The following is a 24,071-nucleotide window of genomic DNA, read 5'->3' as shown; positions in this document are numbered from 1 at the left end:
ATGCATTGAGATAAAAAAAAGCCTTCTGCCTTTAGAACCACTTTAAGTGAATGTGTACTTTGCAAAGTGTATGATCACTTAGGGATCCACTTAAAATGGAGGGCTGATACAATTGTCCACCAGACATCACATCATTTACACTACACTACACCTGCATTTTATGAGACTTATATAAAATGCAAGTCAACGTCCTTCAGAATGTTCTTTGCATAACATTTTAATGAATGGGGCTTGAAGCAAAGGACATATTTTTAAAGCACACTATTATGCCTTTCCAATGTGCCAGTGTTTTTTTTTTTGTTATGCAGCAGTATGAACATGTACTGCTATATAAATAAGGTCCTTAGCTTAGTTAAATACGATGAAGTTGGACTTTAACTTGAATGTCTAGTCATATACATGATAAGTTTAAATAAACCTGGATTTGTACTTGCGCATGATAGGCTGATTGCAGTGAACACCATTTTACCTATCAATTACCTTAAAGTTTTACTAAAGCCTTGTTTAAAAAAAAAAATGAAAATAACAAACATGTCTATACTTATCCGCTCTGTGCAATGGTTTTGCATAGAGCATAGCCCCAATCTTCTTCTTCTGGGGTCCACTGCCGGCGCTCCAGGCCTCTCCTCTTTGGCGGGTGACCCCACGGAAAGCTGCTTTTGCACGGGAAAGCCGCTTTCTCGTCCGTGTTCGGTCTGAAGTTCTGCTGCTGCGTCCATTGACACAGACAGCGGGACTCAGCCCCGCCCCCCATTCCCGTGTCACGGCTTTTGATTGATAGCATTGAGGATCAACAGATGAAAATAGAAGAAAGCTAAAAAAGTAATCTAATACAGCCATCAAATCTATGAATTGGCAAGCTGCAATATAGTAGGTTTGCTTTTTAGTTTAATACTGCTTTAACTCCAAAGTATTGAAGCAAAGGCATCAGCATGACAGCCAGACTACAAACATTTTCAGCAATGGCAGCCACCAAGTACCAAGTCTCCTTTTGGTTGCAGATAAAATCTCCTCTGTTCTGAAACTGATAAACTGGCTTGCTTGCACAATGGTCTCAACACTTCAGTCCTAATAAATGCGCCTTTATATACAGGGATATCCCACAAATTTGTTATAGCATACATGCTTTTAAGAATTCTAGCACTGTTACTAAGCCTAACTCAAGCCTCACCAATTAATTGTACCTGTACTTAAAGTGCTTGTGGTGCAATTCAGCGTTCTGTTTTTCTATTCTCCCTCTGCACTCCACACTGAGGGCATGCACATCTTCGTGGATGTTGAAAACATTTAGTGTTGGATAATTTACAGCTTCATCCAGCCCCTTCCTCAGAGGCATGGCTGCCTGGGACAAGTCCACTGTAGTCCGGAGCACCATTAGCATGACAGTAGTGGTGCAAGTGGCCATTACATATTACTGTCTGAATGCTAATGAAGTGTATACAGTAACATCTGTATTCTAGCAGCAGATGGACACTAGCAGACTACAACTACTAGGAGACATAAGGTGTTAATTACAACACTGACATGGTAGCAGAAATCACCTTCCATTTTTGGTGCAATGGCAATCATAGATACATTCTGTGCTCACTTATTATCACCCAATCAGCCTCTGTCAGCCCTGCCCATACCCCCACCTACACTCTGAAAAATACAGATATCTTTGGTCTGCAGCAATGTAATAAAAATATAATTAAAAGGAAATTAAATAAATATAAATATAAATTAAAATAAATATAAATGACATTTATTATTATAATAATGAGGGGCACAGGTTGCCTGACAGGATTGTTTGCCTGGAGTTGGGATTATTATAAGATGAAATGCATGTTTATTCACTGATAAATTACTATCCTTCTGTTTGTGATCATTTTTAGTGAATGGAGGGTGGTCTACGTGGACAGAGTGGTCTGCATGCAGCAACCGCTGTGGAAAAGGCTTCCAAAAGCGAACAAGAATGTGTACAAATCCCGCACCCTTGAATGGCGGATCTGTCTGTGATGGACAAAGTGTTCAGAAAATAAGCTGCACCACAATGTGCCCAGGTATTGTTCTATGATGACAAAGGTTCAAGCAAGTGATAGCAATGGAAACATTTTGGTTATGTTCACACAGAAGAAATTCTACTACATTGGCCATCAAGATCCATTAGCCTGGCATGTATACCTTCAAAACATCTCAAATTAGTACTTTTCATAAAAGAATAAGGGTGATGTAGGTGTGCATTTTAACAGGATCAGGGTAGATATTATGTATAAAAAAGTGCACTGTCCCTTTAAATAATAAATATACAAAAATTCATAATTCAGTGCTCATTCATATGCAATTCATATGCATAATAAATAACCTAGTGAAATAATGGTTGTTTAAGAAAATTCATATAAACATATAGTCCATAAAGAATCAGATGTGACTTAAAGTGCTTCCTGCTTGCAAACTTCCATTAAAAAGTGCTCCAGTGCAAAAAAAAAAGGTGCTCCTAAGGCAAAAAGGGCCATTACCAATTTAGAATGATCTCAAGTTACAGAGATCAGAGGCGCTTCTAATATCCAAGAGCAAGGTTGGCGCTCTCACTGTCAGACCCCCAGATGGCTAAGTCATCGCATCAATAGAGTGCATTGGAATAATCTTCATATGGGACAAACCATATCACAGCCTCTGTTCCAAATGCCGCTCAACCGCAATCATATATGTGAATCATAAACAGGGAGAATCTTCCTAGTGCAGTATGGACAAAGATTCTTTTTTTAATAAAGTATTGCATTTACATGTAGGTGAATGGAATCAAGCAGTATAACACCGATATGTGATGACGTCATTCTCTAACTCCACCCAAATCATTTCCCCACATCTGGCATCCTCTGGAAATGGAGGATACCAGTTGTGGGGAAATGCCATCTGGGGGTCTGACAGTGAAAGTGCCAACCTTGCTTTTGGATATTATAAGCACTTCTGATCTCTTTAACTCAGGATCTTCTTTTAGATTTAGTAAGAGGCCCTTTCTGCTTTAGAACAGCATTTTTGCACTGGAGCACTTTTTAATGGCAGTTTACAAGCAAGGAGCACTTTAAGTCACATCTGATCCCTTATAAACATATGTTTATATGGATTTTTTGAAATAATCATTATTTCACTAGGCTATTTATTATGCATATTAATTTTTTGGATCAAATTGTAGTTATTATTTGTATTTGAGCACTGAGTTATGTATTCATTTTTTTTGTATATTATTTAAATGGACAGCACACTTTTTAAATATTATATGTATATTGAGTCCAGTATTTAGGACATTTATGTTTCAGTGGTCCTGTTACCATATTATAGCCGAACGCAGGGATCTATTTTATTTTTTTACAGGATCAGGGTAGAGCCTAAAAACTTCAATTTTACAACATGATATTCAGCATAATGATTGCTGGTCCATGTAAACAGTTATTGTTCAATAGTAGTCTCCTATCAGATGAACAGAAATACAGTAACCCTATTCTCCCCACTGACGCCAACCAACATGTAAAGACCAGTAAATATGACTGCTGTGTGATCATTTGGTGGTTCCAAACTACCAGCTCTCCATATATCTCCTGTTCCGTTACTTCTGCTGCCTGAGCGACCCCTATGATACACTTCATTTGCCTTCTGGACAGTAAGTTTACCTAGACCTAACCTATGTTGGCTTCTATCTTGGCCTCTATCATATATCTCTTACAAGTAGAAGATAATGACAGGACAGCACAGGAGGAATCTACTGAGTCTAAAGAAGTACATTGTGGGATATATGGGTACATAGAAAGCCTGACGGTGATATTGCAATGGAGTTTGTAAGGTCTAGTGGTTATTGGTCTATTTTTAGATTTTTTTAAGTTATATTTAGAAGTTTTAAAATATATATACACAATATAATAATTTACCACAGTGAGTATATGTATCTCTACTTTTTTGCATTATATAAAAAATATTATTATTCATGCATATTTCCTTTCTCAGAGGATGGAGAATGGACTGCATGGAGCAAATGGTCTACATGTGGGACAGAGTGCACACATTGGCGTCGTAGGGACTGTACAAATCCCCCACCTAGAAATGGAGGAAAAGACTGCGATGGTCCTGTTTTACAGTCAAAAAACTGTACTGATGGATTATGTATGCTAAGTAAGGGCAAGTCTGTGTAACTGATAAATACTAGCTGCATGCTTTGTTTGTTCTTTGCTAATGCCATAGATCCTTATTAATCTCTGGATTTTTTACTTTTCCAAGCCTGAAATCCTTATGTGCATTTGTATCTGTGCTATGTGTATATAGTGTATTATGCTTTTATTCAAAATTCTGTGAAAATGAAGTTTTCTTCATAGAGCTATGAAAGCGGCTGCTGGGTTTTAGGTTTACAACTGACTGCAGGCATAAAATAACGAGATCAGTGTTTTAACGAATATTTGTGTACTTATGATGCGTGTAGCCACATAACAATGAGACATCTCTGCTGTATGCTATTAAATACATTTGTTAAAACAACAGCACAATGGGCAATAATATAAAGAGGAAATGTTGAGTTATTATTTTTCAGCCATCAGCTAGAACAGATTAAACAAACCATTGCTCCAGCTATGGCCAGCCTAATGCATGTCAGACTGCTGGGCACAAATCACCAAGGTGCGTCAGTAAAAATGCTGCGATGCTCTCCTGTGAATGAGCTTTAGCCACAGCTCATAGAAGATTATGTGACCCATTCCAGCTGTCAGTTTAAGAACTATCACATGATCCATTCCATATCTTGTTTCAATATGTCCTCTTACTGTTGAAAACAACACTTTGTATATAGAGAAGGATCTCAGTGGTGGATATTTAATTGGATGCAAAATGACAAGTGCACATTGTTGTGAGTTCAGCATCCATTGAAGAGTCACTGCAATGTGTATGATATATAGAAGGCATGCCCAATGCAGTCACCAACTTGTTCTCTTTTCTTTATTCGCTTTTATATCTGACTGTTCGGTTTGTGGCACATGAAGCGCTATGGGCCATAGCTTTGTAAAGGCTTTCCATTTGATCTAGAAATCTCCTTTTAGCTATATTGTTTTACTTACTTTTTGTTTCAGTAGCCATCATTTTTAATGTTATCTTTCCCTCTTGTATGGAAGATGACACACTCCATAATTCAGTAAACTCAACAGAACACATATAAGCTCCACTATTTATGGAAATAGGATATTATATTGTAGATGTATTTTCTAGATTTGCCTGTTTCATTGAATGCATTTACATGACATGAGCTCAGGCGAGATTCCCATTATCATCATTCTTTTATAAAACTCTGTAGCAGAATTCAGTAATGAAAAAACACAGTTGAATATTGACATTCATAGCCCCAGGGTGTTTCCAGTTCCTTAGTGTCTGAGTTTAATGGTAATATTTTAATGGTTTCCTATATACAAGTCAAAAAATGTATAATCCTGCTCCACAATTCATCACTGCTGAGAAGATTGATTTGTCATGCTTTATAGCTCTGTCTCAAGCTAACAAGTTGCTTTGCTCTTTCTCTGTCTTTATTTTTTCCTCCTCTCTCCATTTCTTGATGCTGTCATTAGTTTTGTCACTTTTATGTAATAAGTTGAACATTTCATATTTACTCTTCTCCTAAAGGGGCTAACTGGTGATCATCAAAAATAGGTTAGAGAAAATCACACATGCTGCTGTGCTCACATCAAAGAAAAGACTATTCTATTCAGGCTTTCTTTATAAATAACAGAAATATAGGGTAACTAAGTGCACTGACTTTTAGAAAAGAGAAAAGGCTAAAGATGGTTTCATCTGAAAGGCCAATATTTTGGATGGGGGATTTTAAAAATGTAAAAAAATATATACTATACAGGCATCATCAAGCATATGCTTTCCTTAGCTGAAGTAGGGTGACACTATCTCAGGATAAGCATGATGGCATCAGTAAGCTGCACTGGAAATACTATCAATCCTAAAGTTAAATCTAAGCAGGACTTAGATTGGGATAAGGTAAAGCATCCTCATGAGTCAGTCAATCGTGCTGCTTTGCTCATGTGCTAACAGATACATGCTAATAAGAGTGATAAGAGAGATTCACTTATCACCATGTTGTTTTCTCCTTCGCTGCCCAATCACAAGATGAAGGCAGGGACAACATTTGTGAGTGTTATCTGTAGCAGACCTGTGTTAATCTGTGTGGCATAGCTGTGTAAATCTCAGGAATGGATGGGCAGAAATATATATCTTTTGGCATGTAAAACAGCTCCGATACATATTTTTTTTTATCTGTCGTTAGTTTGCCTGAGGTTCAGATAAATTATTAGTAAATATAAAATTATTGCAATCTTAGTAAAGCCATCTCATATGACAATATTTTTTAGCTTCTCTGAGTTAAGATGCTAAAGCTGTGAGGGCTGCCAATATGAAAATTAGATAATATCCTATTACCCAAATAATTTTGCATATTAATTATTATTATATTTAAAAGTATCAGGAACCATGAATCAGACCGAGGCAGAAGTATAGTTAAATCACACTTGTTTAATAATAATAATAATAATAAGGTAAACAGAGTAAGCGTAGACAAAACAAGCAAGAGTTCAGTAACCAGATTGGGTAGTCAGCCAAGCAAATGTCAGAGAGCCAGAGATAAACGTAGTAGTACAGCAAGCAGGATCAGGAGCCAGAAGGAACGTCAGCCGATCAAGTCTTCAACAGGAATGCAGAAGAAAGTCTCTGTGATGTTGACAAAGGTGAAGGTCAAGTGAGATCAAGTGAGCTGGACGACTTTAAGTAGGCAAGACTGATGAGCAGAATCAACAACAGCTGGGTAACTGTGGAGAGAGATGGGAGCTGGCAATTAGCAGACAGCTGAGCGGCCAGCTCAGAGAAGGAAGGGCTGAGCCAGCCCTGACAAAAAGTTGCTAAAACATGTGTGCTGATCACAACAAACAAAGACCACAAACCCCTCAATGCAATGTAAGAACGTGGTGACATACGTCTCCGCCCTAAGCACTTTTTGTCATAAATCATAGCCCCTGATGGTGTCATTTATGATGAAACGTGCATAAGTCAGTTAAGTTTTAAACTTAAACACAGCACCTTTAAAAGGTATGTCATTACGTGTACACCAATGCAATGCATGCATTTGGCTGTGAGTGTAGCCTTACATTTATAATAAGTCAGATTACAGTAGTCTAAAACCAAAAATTATGTTAGCATAGTATATAACCTGCTTACGGTGGCTAATTTTGTCAATGTTTGCCAACTGCTGTCAAAAAGTATTTAAAAACAATATGTTCCAGTACAGTAGATCCCTGCACTGTAGTACTATAATTGGATGTTTAATGAATTTATACCAGTCTGGTGCTTCTTCCTCATCGTTTCTTCATACTAAATAACACAGGCTTGGGACTCATTTCTCTATATACTCAAATTAGCTGTGTCTTCTCTTGTAGTCTGTTTAATTGCACAGTATGTAAATTACACCAGTGTGCACTATTACTTTTATATCTGCAAAGGATCAAAACCCAGCTAGAAATACAGAATTTAATTTCTGTTATTTATTGATGTAATTTTCATTTCTGATGACTATGGGTCACCAGCAGGGCGGAAAACATTAACTCTAATGTAGAATATATACATGTAATTTAAAAAAAATATACCATTTATTTGGATTGTGGCTGCAGTTAGACTTCCTAATTGATTGATCCATTGTTTCATTGTTCCATTGTGACATCTCCATAAACTGCACTTGCCCATAACCCTATATATTACCACACCTCTTTTATGTCGGCTGTATATTGCTATAGATGATCATGGAGTTTATTGGAAAAACTAAGGATGACAATGCACCATTCAAGCAAAAAATACACTCGGCATTGGTAACAATGGTCTTCCAATATGCTGGAAAATTCTGATGAATATTGCATGCATCTTACTTTTTTTATATATCATAAGGAATCACCCTTTAGATATATACACTTTTCATTTGCTCTAATCCAAAGAAAACTTTGTGTGAAGGATGGCAATGGCAACTGAGGGCTTTTTACAAAATTAGAGATCTGACAGTTTACAGCCAGTCTTAATAAGATGTTGAGGCATTCACTATATCAGGTAATTACAGGATGTTACAGAGATTTAGCTTCTGTCTAATGCTCAATACGGTATTCATGCTATTCATGCTAAGCTGGACTGTCACGTTTATTGAAACTGATGTTCTTTCTGGAATAGGCTCTCTTAAGCAGTAGTTCATTTCTGCTACTTAGGAAGGCCAGAGAGTCATTTAATCTGGAACTTCTATGGGGAAGTGTATAGATTGACTAGAATAACAACAAATGTTGACAAGATGCCATTCTCTTCAGAGAGACTCTTGAACACATTCAAGCATATCTATTAAAGCTGTCAGACTCTAGCCTTCCTTATTGCAGATATATAGTTCTCAGGTCAGAGCACGTTATATGCAGGTTAAGTCTTTTGCTGGGTTTGCATAGCCTGCCTTTTGCATTTATCTTCTATTTGCTGTGTATAATCAGCATGTTTACATTGATAGGAGATGGAAGTAGAACTTAGCAAAAGCAAGAGGCAAATTTTGTGGAACTAATATATGGAAATTTTTGACCTGGCCACTGAATAATCTTCCTAAGGATGCCTGCTGAGACTGAGGGTTTACAAACATGAAACGTTGTCCAGTCCAATAATAGACAGCTAGAATAAGTCAACATTTGCTGAAGTTTATAGGCAACTTAAAACCTGGTACACCCTAACAGCTGGGCTGCAAGAAAAAAACCTGACAGCTCCGGTTGGAGGTTAGTTCAGCAATCTCCCCTGCTGAGCTGTTGTGTTCTGACAGGGGGATGGCCCCTGCCAGAACACTCCGCATTCTTTGCCATTGGCTGAGAGTGCGGATCGGGAATAAGTCAGCTGCTGGTTTTCCAGGATGCACATCCGACAGAAGCTGACCGACAGACCGATATACACACGGGCCAAAGAAGCGGGCGTTTTTTTTTTGAGCCGGCTGTTGTCTTCTGACATTCGGCCCATGTGTACCCAGCCTAATGCTGGGTACACACGGGCAGACTTTTTGGCATCAAAGGTCTGACGGTCTTTCCGATGGACTTTCGACGGACTTTTGACGGACTTCCGACAGACTTTTGAACGAACGGACTTGGCCACACTCGATCACACCAAACTCCGAAGGATTCGTACGTGATGACGTATGACTGGACTAAAATAAGGAAGTAGATAGCCAGTAATCAATATCTGCCCTAGCGTCGGTTTTCGTCCGTTGGACTAACATACAGAAGAACGTATTTTTCGACCGGACTCCAATCCGTCGGAAAGATTAGAAACATGTTTCAAATCTAAAGTCCATCTAATTTTCGACTGAAAAGGTCCGTCGGAAGTCCGATGAAGCCCACACATGGTCGGATTGTCCGGCGGACGAGTTTGGTCGAAAAGTCCGTCCATGTGTACATGGCATAAGAATTCACATTTAGTAAATATCCAAGATATTTCCCAGATAGTAAGCAATTGTGCTGCAAGTTTGAAAATGACTTGCTAAGCTATTGCTAGACTTGCCAGGCTTCACAATTTTGTTGTACAATTGCAGCAAGTCCACATTGCATGACTCCAGATCAACTGTCTTTGCAAACATTTTGCAAGTCTGCTGCAAGTTCTGGTTCAGTTATGTTGTGCAATAGTCATCCCACCACAAGGGTTACTGTGGCTGAATTTTCATGCTGCAGATTTGCAGAGCTCTTTGCTCTTGCTAGAGTCTTGCCACGCGAGTTTGCTACAAATTGTAAAATTGTCAACTAGAACTAGAGCTTCAAATGCTCTGGAAGTGTACAACTTGCCAGTGAAAATGTATCTGTACATGTGGTGTTGGATCGGCTATTAAACCTATCAGAGTGCCAGTTGACCCTGACATCTAGACAGCAGAGGAAAATCACTTGTGCAGATAATAAAGTAGCTTTCAAGCTTGGGGTAAGAGGTAATTGTGAGCATCCCACCCAAATCAGGAGACTGTATGTGGGGAATGCATGTATCATATAAAAGCAAAGCTGTGACAAAAATTGGCAGTTCCAAGTAAACTTATTATGAAAGAATACATAAGCAGAGATTACCTTCAGTGAAAACAGCATGTAAAAATGATCAATAGATGCATAGATATTGGCAGCTGAAGGAACATACAAATCTCATTTGAAAAAGTTAGTCTTGATCTAACCCCCACCCACCTCCTGAGGCTCCCTGTTGGTCCAACGTGATAGAGAGCCTTGACAGTGGGCCAAAAGGATGGCTGGGGATGTAAATGGAAACGGGGGCAAGCTTCGCTTAACAGAAAAAGTCAACATTTACATGTGTGTTCAGCACCAGACATCTCTATTGTTTTGATGCACAGTTTTTACAAAAAGGTAACCTTGGACCTTGGACCTTGCATGTAAGTCTGGAAGGTCTAGGTCTATGACAGACTTTCTTTAATGAACATGTCAAGAAAAATATTGGAGATGATTATTGACTGATGAGTACAAGTTGTCACACTGTGCTCTTCTTATTATATGTTACAAAAAACAAACAAATTACAAATCCCTGCGCTCTCTACCTCCTGAATTTTTAACAGAAGGTTAAAAACCTAAAGCTGCATATCTGTGAATGTTGTTTTCTGCTATTTCTTTTCAAAATCAGCTTTCTCCTTAGATTTAGTAGTCATTTAATGAACAAATGTTAACATTATTAGTTACCATGGAAACGTGTAGCCTATAATCACAAATAGGCTGTATATTGGTGATAGTCAACAATAGACCATACATTTAAAAATGTCTAGACATGCATAGTGAAGCCAATAACAATGATTGGTACAACTGATCTTTGGAGAACTAACCTCAAATGTATAACACTTTTTTCTTTTTATAATGCTAATATTTTGAAAAAAAATAAACACTTTAAAGTAAAGCAATGCAACAGCAGGTTTGCTATGAAAGCACAGCAACATTTCTTTTCTATTATGCGACAAAGTGAGAATTCTGTTAAACACCCTCTGCTTTATTCATGGAATAATATCAAACATTTTGCTTTTAGTTTTTGGGACAACAAAGAAATGGTTCATAGCCTGTTTAAACCATTGTGTTGCTGAAACGTGCAGGTTATCACAGTGCACAGCAATGTACATTATGTACGTTAGTGTGCTGTGGTATTCATTTTGATTGACACTCTGACGCACCTCCACAATGAACCTGCATTGCAGTGAGCTGCATTACCAAAAATGCAGTAGGTATGATTTTAGATATGTAGTGACGTATTAGGCAGTGCATTAATTAGTTTGACCTGATATAATAGACGTTACTGTGCAAAATATAGTGCATATGTTAAACGCATCACCGGGTCAGGGAGATTTACCTTCAATTCTTGTTCCATAGACATAACTGGAAGTAGGAGAAAATCCCACCAATATAAGGGAAATTTCCTTTAAGGCAGTGGGCAATGGAACTAGTGAACTGGGTTTCCCATTTGAAAATTTCCCTTCTGTTCCTTTTTCCATGACAGCTCAAAATTTTGTATTTTCCCTCACTTTCAGTCCTGGTGACAATAGTCATCAGGGCACACACCGAGAGTAAACAGTGGGTACACAAACAGCAAACAAAACCTGACAGTGGTTCTAACACCTCACAGCTTCACTAGAAACTAGCAAAAAATTGCTTTGGATAATTTAAAATGATTTTATTTATTTGTTATTATATTTTTAAATATCAATAGAATAGCAGTCTGAAATGTATCTTTATAATAACCTCCCACGGTCCCTTGCCATCCCAAATCAGGCTGACAGCAGAAGCTCCAGTACTGTGAATCAAGTCAGGTGCTACTGCATTACACATGCTGTCAGTCTAACATGCTTCAGGCACTTCAGAAGGCTGGAGGAAAATAAGTTAGGGCTGATTTATAGGGAAGAGAAGCCCAAGCAAGTCCTCTCCAGGGTTTGATGCTTTCTCAATGAGTAGGCTGGGGTAATACAAGCAGGAGAGTTGCAGTGTCTGTATCGTGGAATTTATATAAGTTTGGTGAGAAATCACCAGGTTGGTGAATTGACCAGTTATAGCCTTTCTTGAACTTATAGAAGACACATCCATAACCTTAACAAAGTTTGTCTGATTAGGAGGGCAGAAACCATGTAGTTGATTTACTTAAGGTAAAAAGGCTGTTTAATTTGCAAAGGGAATTTTCCCTTAGTTTAGTGAATGAGGAATGCTAGCTTCCATCATGCAATCATAAACAAGCAAAAATACTGTTTTGTTTTATTTTCCTTGCACGTGATTGGATATTATTTTCAAAGTGAATTCTCACCACATTTACTAAACTAAAGGAAAATTCCCTTGCAAAGTGAATGGCCCATTTGCCTTTGGTTAAAAATTTATTTCAGGCATTGTATATTTTTACATTGTCCAGCTAGAACCAATGTAACTATGCATATGCCATACCTCGTTGATGCCCCTGGAAGCTGGAAATTTTCACTGCCCCACCTCTCCACTTCATCCAATCAGTGAATGCTTTGCATTCATTCAGAGCCTCCTGTGTTCATGATCTCCTGTGTTCAGAATGCATTAAGCTGGCCATTCGGCCTAGGTCCTGGAAGCAAGTGGAGATCACTGAACTAAAGGTGTCTAATGATTTCCAACTTCCAGGTGCATTGGCTGCGTATGGTATATATAAATTACATTATTACATATATGTTACATATATATATTACATATATGTTACATTGGCCCAAGCTAGAACAATTCAACTAAGTATAATATAACCATGCCTGGAATTCTTTATTAACCCTCACAAACCAAATAGGGTGGACTAAAGTAGGCCATAAGTAAAGAGCTACAGTAAAGTTATAAAGATCTGTGCTGCCTGTGCTGCTTTTGTAAAATTGATCTCTAAGTTTTACGTATTTGGGGTAACCCGAAACATTTACATTCTGTACTGCACTTAGACACCAGAGGGCATATTTATCAGGCCTCATGCTAGAGATGTTTACACACTTTCGAGTCTTAAAGCGTAAAATGTTCAATGCTTTTCTATGCCCAGTGAGTTGCGGCACATCGTACAGCCACAATACAATAGCTGTATGGCATTTTTCCCCAGGCCGCTTTTACATTCAGCAACTACAAGCAGCTGGCCACCTATAGCCATTCACTTGTATTTGGCAGCTGTATGAGGCACCAAGGCTGCCTGAGTGCAGGAAAATGACAGATATTTTATGCTTCAAGACTCAGGAGTGTGTATTTATCCAAATGCATGAAGTTTACAGCTGTGAATGTGACTTTCACAAAACATTCACCGGTGGTGAATCAAGCACAAAAGCATGTGCACCTGAAAGATACATATGGAGTGAATGTTTGGTGAATATCAGAATAACTGCTTTATAAATATGCTCCTTGGTTTATTTTGGATCATACTGCAATTATTCTTGAATTCCTACGCACAAGATGAGTTTGCAGTTTATACTGAGAGATTGTGTTTTCCGCCTGCTGCCACATCAAAATCAGCTTGTGGCGCTCTTATCCGCTTTATAGTCTTTGGCCAGTTGCATGCTGCAATCATGCAGAGAACAAATTTGAAACTGGATATCAAAGAGTTTGGAATGAACTTTAGAAATCCATGCTGAGTACTCTGGGGTTGCTTGAGCATCCCAGTCTATTTATTGCTGCCCCGGGGAGTCTGACATTTTTAGCTTTTTATTATACTGAATTGTTATTACTGTGCATTCTCATTATAAACATTTGAAGTAACTCCAGTGTAAGCCAGTCAAACTCCTGAATATTTGGCTAAACATCCCTGATCAGGCTACAGTTATACTCATGTATAATATTCCAGCATGTTTGTGTAATTATCACACAGATCTAATAAGGAAGGTAAAAGGATGCAGCAGCTTTGTTGAATTAGGCATTACAACGTAAATCCAATGTTATTCTGAGTTTTGTACTCTAGTATAGTGCATCTTATTTCTAGTAAATTTCATAGCACACCCCATTGGGGAAGCTAAAATCCAGGCAGATAGCCAAAACAACAATTCATACAGAAATTAGTTCATTAAAACATTGTTATGGTAGTTTTTAAAAGCAACTAGTGTAGGTACCTGAATGTGACTTGGTACTGGCTACTTGCAACCCCTGTATGGGACACTCGGACTGGGAAAAGAAAGAAGCAGCACAAGGAGCCAATTGGATGTTCTGTAGTGCTCATGTGCTAACAAGGAAAGTGCTAATACAAGAGAGCAGAATGATAGAGGCTGGTCGTGCTGCCTGAAAAACCCCAAGAATGATACAAATAAGGCCTTATGCACACTGGGTGTTTAGGCCCTATGAAAGTCTGACAGCTGCTGTGTCTGAACTGGGCTGGGCAGTGCATGTATATTTAGAGCAGTACGTGAATGCAAGCAGTCAGCGTCCTGGACATTCATCCGTGGGCACATACTGCCCTAAGCTGAAGTACCACTGAGTGCATTGCCCAGGCCTGTCCAGCCGTAGCAGCTGTTACTCTCATAGAGTTTGACAGACTGCTGGCAGCTGGACTGGATGGTGTACATGTCCAACCGCAGCTAAACCCCAGAGCCTCGTGCACCGGGGCTAAACTGCCAGTGTAGATGAGGCCCAATGATACAAATAATGATACAAAAATATAACTCCTTTGAGAAACTCTTATTCTCTTTATGGTCTATCACCTCAGCAGGGAGATCGTCATCTCCTCCAATCTCATTGTGACAGCCAGGGCTCTGTTGGATGAACTTCCTGTTCTCTAGAATATGTTCTCCATATGATTCTAAAAGCTATTTGCTAGAAGACCAGTGACACCAGCATTATGCCCTATTGTGGATTTTTCCTAAATTGCTATTGCACTTCAAAATGGGGTAATGGAAAATGCTAAAATATGCTAGATTGTATACTTGCAAGCAGCCATATTTCATGTTAATTCAATAAACACAAATTCTTTTTTATCCCAGCTTCCTGTGCAGCCACCCTTCCATAATTCTACTGTAGGTATCTAGGCTGATTGTGGTAGTGTATGTAAATACATGTACTGTATCAGTAGACAGAAATCATTTTCTGATTTCATATCTTCAGTGGTTATTCTGCCTGGAATAGTATTTGAGATCTTTTTTTAATTATTATGTCACCATTGCCAGAAGTGTAAATAGTAAATATGTATTTTTTTTTCAAGGTGCTTGATATTTGAATTAGAAACTCTGTACACACTGTGCTTTTCCAAGGTGAAGAAGCATTTCCTTTTACTTGTTCATATAGAGCTTAATGATAATTGGTGTACCTCTTTGAGGTATGGCAGCCCATTAAAACTTATGTTCAGTGGTTCAATAACAAATGATTAATAGCTTCTTTTTATCTTTGAATCAATTAAAAGCTTAGGTAAAGCATTTGCTAAGAAACATATGTCAACCCACTGCATGCAAGTCAGTAATCAGGTAATCAAATACTGCAGTGATCTTTTGAAGCAAACTAGAGCACTAGCTGCATCACTGAAGCAAGAATGAAATACGATGCTGTCTCACATATATCACCCTGTAAAATGTAAAGAACCATCCTTTCCTAAGATCCCTTCTAATTTAATAGTGTCAAAATGAAGACCAAGGATACATGGTTTAAACATTATTGACTAGAAATTTGCATATCTAATACCATCATCACAAAATATTGCCAGTGCCAAAATACTGATTATGGACTACTAGGACACTTTTATGATGCCTCTTCTGTGGTCTCAAATGTGGCTGAACATCTAATTGGGGATGAGCCGAACAACCCCCGTGTTGGTTTGCAACAGAACATACGAACAGGCAAAAAATGTGTGCAAACACCGTTAAAGTCTATGGGATGTGAACGTGAAAAATCAAAAGTGCTTATTTTAAAGGCTTATATGCAAGTTATTTCCATAAAAAGTGTTTGGGAAGCCGGGTCCTGCCCCAGCGGACATGTATCAATGCAAAAAAAAGTTTTTTTTCAGGAGCAGCAATTCTTAAAGTGAAACAATAAAAATGAAATATTCCTTTATATATCATGCCTGGGGGGGGGGTGACCCTAGTATGCCTGTAAAGTAGCGCATCTTTCCCATGTTTATAACAGTACCACAGCAAAATGACATTTCTAAAGGAAAACATTTAATTTAAAACTGCTATAACTATAATGTATTGTTGGATCCCAGCAATATAGATAAAAATACCCCCAAAAAGTGGCATGGGTGTCCCCCAGGCACTATATACTCTGAACATCAGTATATATACTATACGGCCTGCCCTATATACTCTGCAGAAAAACTGGGCCTTAGATGTTGGTGGTACCAGAACACTGTAACCCCTCACAGTTACTCTTGTTTGGTGCAGGAACAGGCCCTGTTGTGAAATATTACATCAAAAATTGTAATTACATGGCCCTGTTAAACAGGGGCAGAAAAATTGGGCCTTTGGATTTGGTGGTGCCAGCACACTGTAGACCCTCACAGTTAATCTTGTTGGGCGCAGGAATGGGCCCTACTTAACTATTATTTCAAAAATTGTAATTACATGCCCCTGTTAAACAGGGGCAGAAAAATTGGGCCTTTGGTTTTGGGGGCGCCAGAACACTGTAAGCCCTCACAGTTACTCTTGTTGGGCGCAGGAACGGGCCCTGCTGTGAAATATTATATAAAAATAAATGCACTATAGATATAGGCTACAATGGATGCAGAGTATATATATATATATATATATATATATATATATATATATATATATATATATATATATATACACAAGACTGTATATATATATTAATACACTGCCTGCACTGACTGATTATCGAGTAAACACTGAATATATAGTCTATGCTAAATGCAGAGTATATATAAATATATATCAAATACACTGCCATTAACTGAGTAATCTGCCTGCTTAATCTAAAATCTAACTCAAGCTATCTCTCTGTCCATGCAAGAACACTACACATGGCCACCGTGTAAGCAGCCTTATATAGTGTGGGGCGTGGACTTAGTCCTCCTGAGCCATGATTGGCCAAAGACACCCTGCCTTTGACCAATTATGGCTCTCTCAGCAGAGCTCGCTGTGATTGGCCAAAACATGCAGGTCATGTGCATGCTTTGGCCAGTCATCATACAGCAATGCACTGCGATCTTGCGGTGCATTATGGGGTGTTCCACGGTGCTCGAGTTTCCTGCGAACACCCCATAATGTTCGTCTCGAACATCGAGCTCATCCCTACACCTGATATATAAGCATATAATATACATAAATTAAACTAATAAAGTTCATTTCAAAATGTTTAAAACATGGATATGGATCTTTATTTTTAGCCATGAGACTTTTCAAATCTCATTGTACTCAATAATAATAGTCTCTTACTTAATGGTTGTATTTTTACAAGCAGTGATAAGCTCCGGCAAGTTCGGACAATATGTGCGTTTAATGTGCAGTTCTAACCCCAAGCTAAAACTATAAAACAGTGTGTATAAAAAACACACAACAACCAATATACTGTACGTAACAATTGATTGTGCACAAATTTAACTGTGTGAAAAAAGCACAGACTGAAATAATGTGCATAAACCACATAACAAAACAATGACAAAAATCTGTGTAATACAACGTGTGATGGTAACCACTCCTCAGTTGATCAAGTCAATTAAGTAAATAGAATTCCAACAAAAGTAGGTGAAACCGGAAACAAGTTCCTAAATCTTGACTAGTGCAATATCAGTGAGAAATCAATCCCATTAAGACCAGACCATAAGTGCAGAGACGCCACCACTATGCACGCTTACCAGAGCTGCCTGACCTTTATTCAAGGAGTGGTCAAGAGCGCTTGAGGTAACAAGGTAACAAAGACTGACAAAATGCTCCTTCAAGTCATGGGGGGGGGGAATGCTTCAGCACATGCCCAATGTACAAATATGCTCAAGAAACCAAGCAAACAGAAGAAGTAAAACTGCTGGGTTAACTTTATTAAAACCAAGGATTAAACAGACTCACATTGTGCAATGTAGTAATAGCAACAAGACATAGATACCAGAGATCATGTTCAGTAAGTCAAAAAGGGTAGGAACAACACTCAGCCTTGGGAGTTACATTTATTTTGCTAGCATTATCAAGTACTTACTCAAAAGGTGTTATGAAAGATCACAAAATCGAAATTATTTAATTTTCCAAAACCGTATGTAAAGGTGACAGAGGAAGATACAGTAAATATGCAAACATTTTAGAAGATTATCATAGCAAATGTCATAGTTAGTTAGGTTGAAAAAAGCCAAATGTCCATTAAGTTCAATAGCAAGTAATTTTTAAAACCAAGGTGGCACAGAACTGAACAAATTTTTGTTGAAGACCAATTAGCTGTGCAGTTACATAAATACGAGTGACCTCTATACAGTTTTGCTTACACATATGACTGCTAGAATCAATTGCATATAGTTTTATATAGTGTGGAATGGGTCCAGAAATACAGTAATGTACAATTTCAATACTTTGGCACTGTGTATATCAACTGATATGAGACTCGTATTTATACAGTGTGATTTTTCTGATGAATATAATGCATAAAGTGGATCCCTATTACCTGCTGCTGGAATGCAGTGTGGCAACATTTTCCCTAACTTCGTTATCACAGGAAGGCCAGCTGCTACTTTTTTATATAATTAGCATGAATCAATTAGCTGTTAGTTTGTTCTACTTCTGCTAGTTTCAAGATGACAACCTTGTCCATGCTAGTTCATAAATGTGATAAAAAGAACACAAAGGAATTGCCAAAAATCTCAATACTCTCCCGGTTAGATTATTTTGTTCATGTGTGTGATTAAGGCACTTGCCTGTCTTAATTATCATGTAATTATTATGCAGGGATTAATTATGGATGTGCACACCACATGTGCTCCTTTGATGATTAAACATATATTTTTACAGCAGCAGAAAAGACCCTGACACCTTTAATACTGGCATAATCATGGTTAGCCTTAAGCTGAGATGAACGGATATATCTGTTATCTAGCACCATCTCTATTTCAGCTCATGAAAAATCATCTTAATATTATACAATGATTTTCAGCTGGACCTAGAAATCAAACAACTGAAAACTACATGGGGCTTTCTTTGCAGTTGTGTAATGAATACTGATAGATACAGTTGTTTTGTATGTTTTAGGTTTATCCATGGATAAATATAGGATTGATTGTAAGGTACTTAATTTGTAGGATTTTAGCTGTCATCTTTCCAAAACAGGTTATAAAGTGAAATTTATTGAATTCATGACTTTACGGTGACTAAGAGGTCTATTTACAATATCAGCAGTATGGTTACCATGACCATAGCATTGCTTTAAAAAAGGCTCATTTATAAAGCACAGATGTACTTTACAAATTTTCTCAGCAATCTGGGCTTTGGCACCCAAATGATGCTATTATACTGAATAGGAAAACAAAATAAAATACTAGGAGGAGAGCCTCTACTCAAATCATTTGATTCTCTCTACTGCATTTAGCAGAAAGAAATCCTTGGTGAGGCACCATACCATGGTCTGCATTTTATGAACGGGTTGCGAAATACAGGCCTCAGTGGGGAGCAGCTAGGGATGAGCTTCGAGTTCGTGTCGAACTCATGTTCTACTCGAACATCTGCTGTTTGCAAGTTCGCCGAACAGTGAACAATTTTGGGTGTTCGCGGCAAATTCGAATGCCGCGGAACACCCTTTAAAAGTCTATGGGAGATATCAAAAGTGCTAATTTTAAAGGCTTATATTAATGGTATTGTCATAAAAAGTGTTTGGGGACCTGGGTCCTGCCCCAGGGGACATGGATCAATGCAAAAAAAAGTTTTAAAAATGGCCGTTTTTTTATGGAGCAGTGATTTTAATAATGCTTAAAGTGAAACAATAAAAGTGTAATATCCCTTTAAATTTCGTACCCGGGGGGTGTCTATAGTATGCCTGTAGAGGGGCGCATGTTTCCCGTGTTTAGAACAGTCTGACAGCAAAATGACATTTCAAAAGGAAAAAAGTCATTGAAAACTACTTGCGGCTATTAACCACTTCCCGCCCGCCCTATGGCGGATTGACGTCCGGGAAGTGGTTGTGTTATCCTGACTGGACGTCATATGACGTCCAGCAGGATAACATGCCGCAGCGCGCCCCCGGGGGCGCGCATCGCGGCGATCGGTGGAGCGGTGTGTCAGTCTGACACACCGCTACACTGATCTTGGTAAAAAGCCTCCGGCGGAGGCTCTTTACCACGTGATCAGCCGTGTCCAATCACGGCTGATCACGCTGTCAATAGGAAGAGCCGTTGATCGGCTCTTCCTCACTCGCATCTGACAGACGCAATTAGAGGAGAGCCGATCGGCGGCTCTCCTGGCAGGGGGGGTCTGTGCTGATTGTTTATCAGCGCAGCCCCCTCTCAGATCACCACACTGGACCACCAGGGATCGCCACTAGGACCACCAGGGAAGGGGCAACAAGTGGATGGCCAGGTATGTACCCCATGGCCATCCACATGTGCCCAATGTGCCCAGTCAGTGCCAACAAATGGGCACTGATTGGCACAATTATGTTGCAGTGATGCCCAACAATGCCACCCTTAGGGGCATCACTGCAAACAACCAGTGCCGTCAGTGCCACCCATCAGTGTCCATTCATGCCACCTGTCAGTGCCCATCCGTGCCCATCAGTGCCCATCTATCAGTGCCCATCCATGCCCATCTGTGCCAACTATCAGTGCCACCTATGAGTGCCCATCAATGCCACCTATGAGTGCCCATCAATGCCACCTATGAGTGCCCATCAGTGCCGCCTATAAGTGCCCATCTGTGCCACCTATGAGTGCCCATCAGTGCCGCTTACCAGTGCCACCTATCAGTGCCCATCAGTGCTGCCTATCAGTGCCCATCAGTGCCGCCTATCAGTGCCCATCATCAGTGCCCGTCAGTGCCACCTCATCAGTGCCACCTCATTGGTGCCACCTCATCGGTGCCCATCAGTGCCGCCGTATCAGTGCCAGTCAGTGCCCGTCAGTGCAGCCATATCAGTGCCCGTCATTGAAGAAGAAAACGTACTTATTTACAAAAAATTTTTAACAGAAACAAAGAAAAACTTGTTTTTTTTCAAAATTTTCGGTCTTTTTTTATTTGTTGCGCAAAAAATAAAAAACGCAGAGGTGATCAAATACCACCAAAAGAAAGCTCTATTTGTGGGAACAAAATGATAAAAAATTTGTTTGGGTACAGTGTAGCATGACCGCGCAATTGTCATTCAAATTGCGACAGCGCTGAAAGCTGAAAATTGGTCTGGGCGGGAAGGTGTCTAAGTGCCTGGTATTGAAGTGGTTAATGCATTGCCGGTCCGACAATACACATAGAAGTTCATTGATAAAAACGGCATGGGAATTCCCCACAGGGGAACCCCGAACCAAAATTTTTTTTTAAAAATGACGTGGGGGTCCCCCTTAATACCATACCAGGCCCTTCAGGTCTGGTATGGATATTAAGGGGAACCCCGGCCAAAATTTTTTAAAAAATGGCGTGGGGTCCCCCTCAAAATCTATACCAGACCCTTCAGGTCTGGTATGGCTTTTAAGGGGAACCCCGCGCCAAAATTTAAAAAAAACGGCGTGGGGTCCCCCCAAATATCCATACCAGACCCTTATCTGAGCATGCAACCTGGCAGGCCACAGGAAAAGAGAGCGGTCCCCCCTCTTGAACCGTACCAGGCCACATGCCCTCAAGATCGGGAGGGTGCTTTGGGGTAGCCCCCCAAAACACCTTGTCTCCATGTTGATGAGAACAAGGGCTTCATCCCCACAACCCTGGCCGGTGGTTGTGGGGGTCTGCGGGCGGGGGGCTTATAGGAATCTGGAAGCCCCCTTTAACAAGGGGACCCCCAGATCCCGGCCCTCCCCCCCGTGTGAAATGGTAAGGGGGTACAAAAGTACCCCTACCATTTCACAAAAAAACTGTCAAAAATGTTAAAAATGACAAGAGACAATTCCTTTATTTAAATGCTTCTTCTTTCTTCTATCTTCTATCTTCCTTCAGTATCTTCCTGCATTCATTCCCCGTGATGCCACAGGGAAGTCCTGTCAAGGCACCGTGCATCAGTGGGGGGCGGGGTCACCGGGTGGCCCTGCCCCCCCGTTATTTAGGAACCGTCAGACGAGGAGAAGCGTCACACAGTGGGAGCCTCCCTCCATGCCATCATGGATGCGGAGCAGCCCAAAAAGAAGATGAAGAGAAGAAGATGAAGAGAAGAAGATGAAGAGAAGAGCGGGAGCCTCCCTCCATGCCATCATGGATGCGGAGCGGCCTGAGGAGAAGAAGGGAAGGAGACGCCGTCGCCACGGAGGAGATGCCGACGAGAACACCGGAGCAAGAACCAGAAGAACCAGAAGAAGAAGAAGATGGAGGAAGAAACCGAAGGAAGATAGAAGATAAAAGAAAGAAGAAAGAAGAAGCATTTAAATAAAGGAATTGTCAAAAACTGTCTCTTGTAATTTTTAACATTTTTGACAGTTTTTTAGTGAAATGGTCCCCTTACCATTTCACACAGGGAGGAGGGCCAGGATCTGGGGGTCCCCTTGTTAAAGGGGGCTTCCAGATTCTGATAAGCCCCCCGCCCGCAGACCCCCACAACCACCGGCCAGGGTTGTGGGGATGAGGCCCTGGTCCTCATCAACATGGGGACAAGGTGTTTTGGGAGGCTACACCAAAGCACCCTCCCAATTATGAGGGCATGTGGCCTGGTGCGGTTCAAGAGGGGGGGCGCTCTCTCGCCCCCCCTCTTTTTCTGCGGCCTGCCAGGTTGCATGCTCAGATAAGGGTCTGGTATGGATTCTTGGGGGGACCCCACGCCGTTTTTTTTTTTAATTTTGGCGCGGGTTCCCCTAAAAAGCCATACCAGACCTAAAGGGCCTGGTATAGATTTTGAGAGTGACCCCACACCATTTTTTTTTTAAATTTTGGCCGGGGTTCCCCTTAATATCCATACCAGACCTGAAGGGCCTGGTATGGAATTTAGGGGGACCCCCACGTCATTTTTTTTTTTTTATTTTGGTTCGGGGTTCCCCTGTGGGGAATTCCCATGCCGTTTTTATCAATGAACTTCTATGTGTATTGTCGGATCGGCAATGCATTAATAGCCGCGAGTAGTTTTAAATGACTTTTTTTCCTTTTGAAATGTCATTTTGCTGTCAGACTGTTCTAAACACGGGAAACATGCGCCCCTTTACAGGCATACTATAGACACCTCCCAGGTACGAAATTTAAAGGGATATTACACTTTTATTGTTTCACTTTAAGCATTATTAAAATCACTGCTCCTGGAAAAATGTCAGTTTTTAAAACTTTTTTTTCATTGATCCATGTCCCCTGGGGCAGGACCCAGGTCCCCAAACACTTTTTATGACAATACCATGAATATAAGCCTTTAAAATTAGCACTTTTGATTGTTCATGTTCGTGTCCCATAGACTTTAACGGTGTTCGCGTATTCAAACAAATATTTTGCCTGTTCGCAAGTTCTGGTGTGAACCGAACAGGGGGGTGTTCGGCTCATCCCTAGGAGCAGCCTAGAGGTGTATAGTGGAGAGCGATATCTGTTCTCTATTACAAATGTAAGCTAAACAGTGTTTGATGTTTTTGCCTAGAGATGATCTTTACCAGATCTTTTCCATTTTTTTTTTTTTTTTTTTTTATTGCTACTATTTGCCTGATTGAACTGTCCAAATTTAGATGACTGGCACAATTGCCAAAGAAATTACTTTTACAGTGGTTGCTAATGCCCCATGCTAGTAACTGTGCATGTAGTAAAATTATGAAAGCTTTGGCCAATTTTCCACTTTAAACCGAGGTAAATATTTTGACCCAGAAAGGAAATAAAAGTTCAATATTTAGCCCTGGAAAATATTTAAACCAAAATAACTGATGGGCTAAAGATTCACCCCTTTACATGCAAGATGTTACGATTAGCTTTGTTTTTTTGGCCAAAATAAACAAATAAACATGGAGTTCTGGTATTTTCTGGGAACCATTTGGAGCAAAGACATTCAGGGAGCAAATGA

The 24,071-nt window shown here is 39.8% G+C and overlaps 1 protein-coding gene across 4 annotated transcripts in view; it reads left to right on the top strand.

The window, feature by feature from the left end:
* UNC5C (unc-5 netrin receptor C) overlaps positions 1-24,071 on the top strand; it is a 536,701-nt gene that overhangs the window by 449,568 nt on the left and 63,062 nt on the right. For all 4 annotated transcript variants that reach the window (XM_073601191.1, XM_073601177.1, XM_073601183.1 and 1 more), the window contains 2 exons: positions 1,875-2,042; positions 3,982-4,146. In XM_073601191.1, coding sequence (XP_073457292.1) covers positions 1,875-2,042; positions 3,982-4,146 — 333 coding nt within the window. The remainder of the gene's footprint in view (positions 1-1,874; positions 2,043-3,981; positions 4,147-24,071) is intronic.

This window comes from Aquarana catesbeiana, linkage group LG01 (assembly GCF_042186555.1).
Source record: "Aquarana catesbeiana isolate 2022-GZ linkage group LG01, ASM4218655v1, whole genome shotgun sequence".
Taxonomy (NCBI): Eukaryota; Metazoa; Chordata; class Amphibia; order Anura; family Ranidae; genus Aquarana; species Aquarana catesbeiana.
This window is presented reverse-complemented; position numbering and strand designations above follow the sequence as displayed.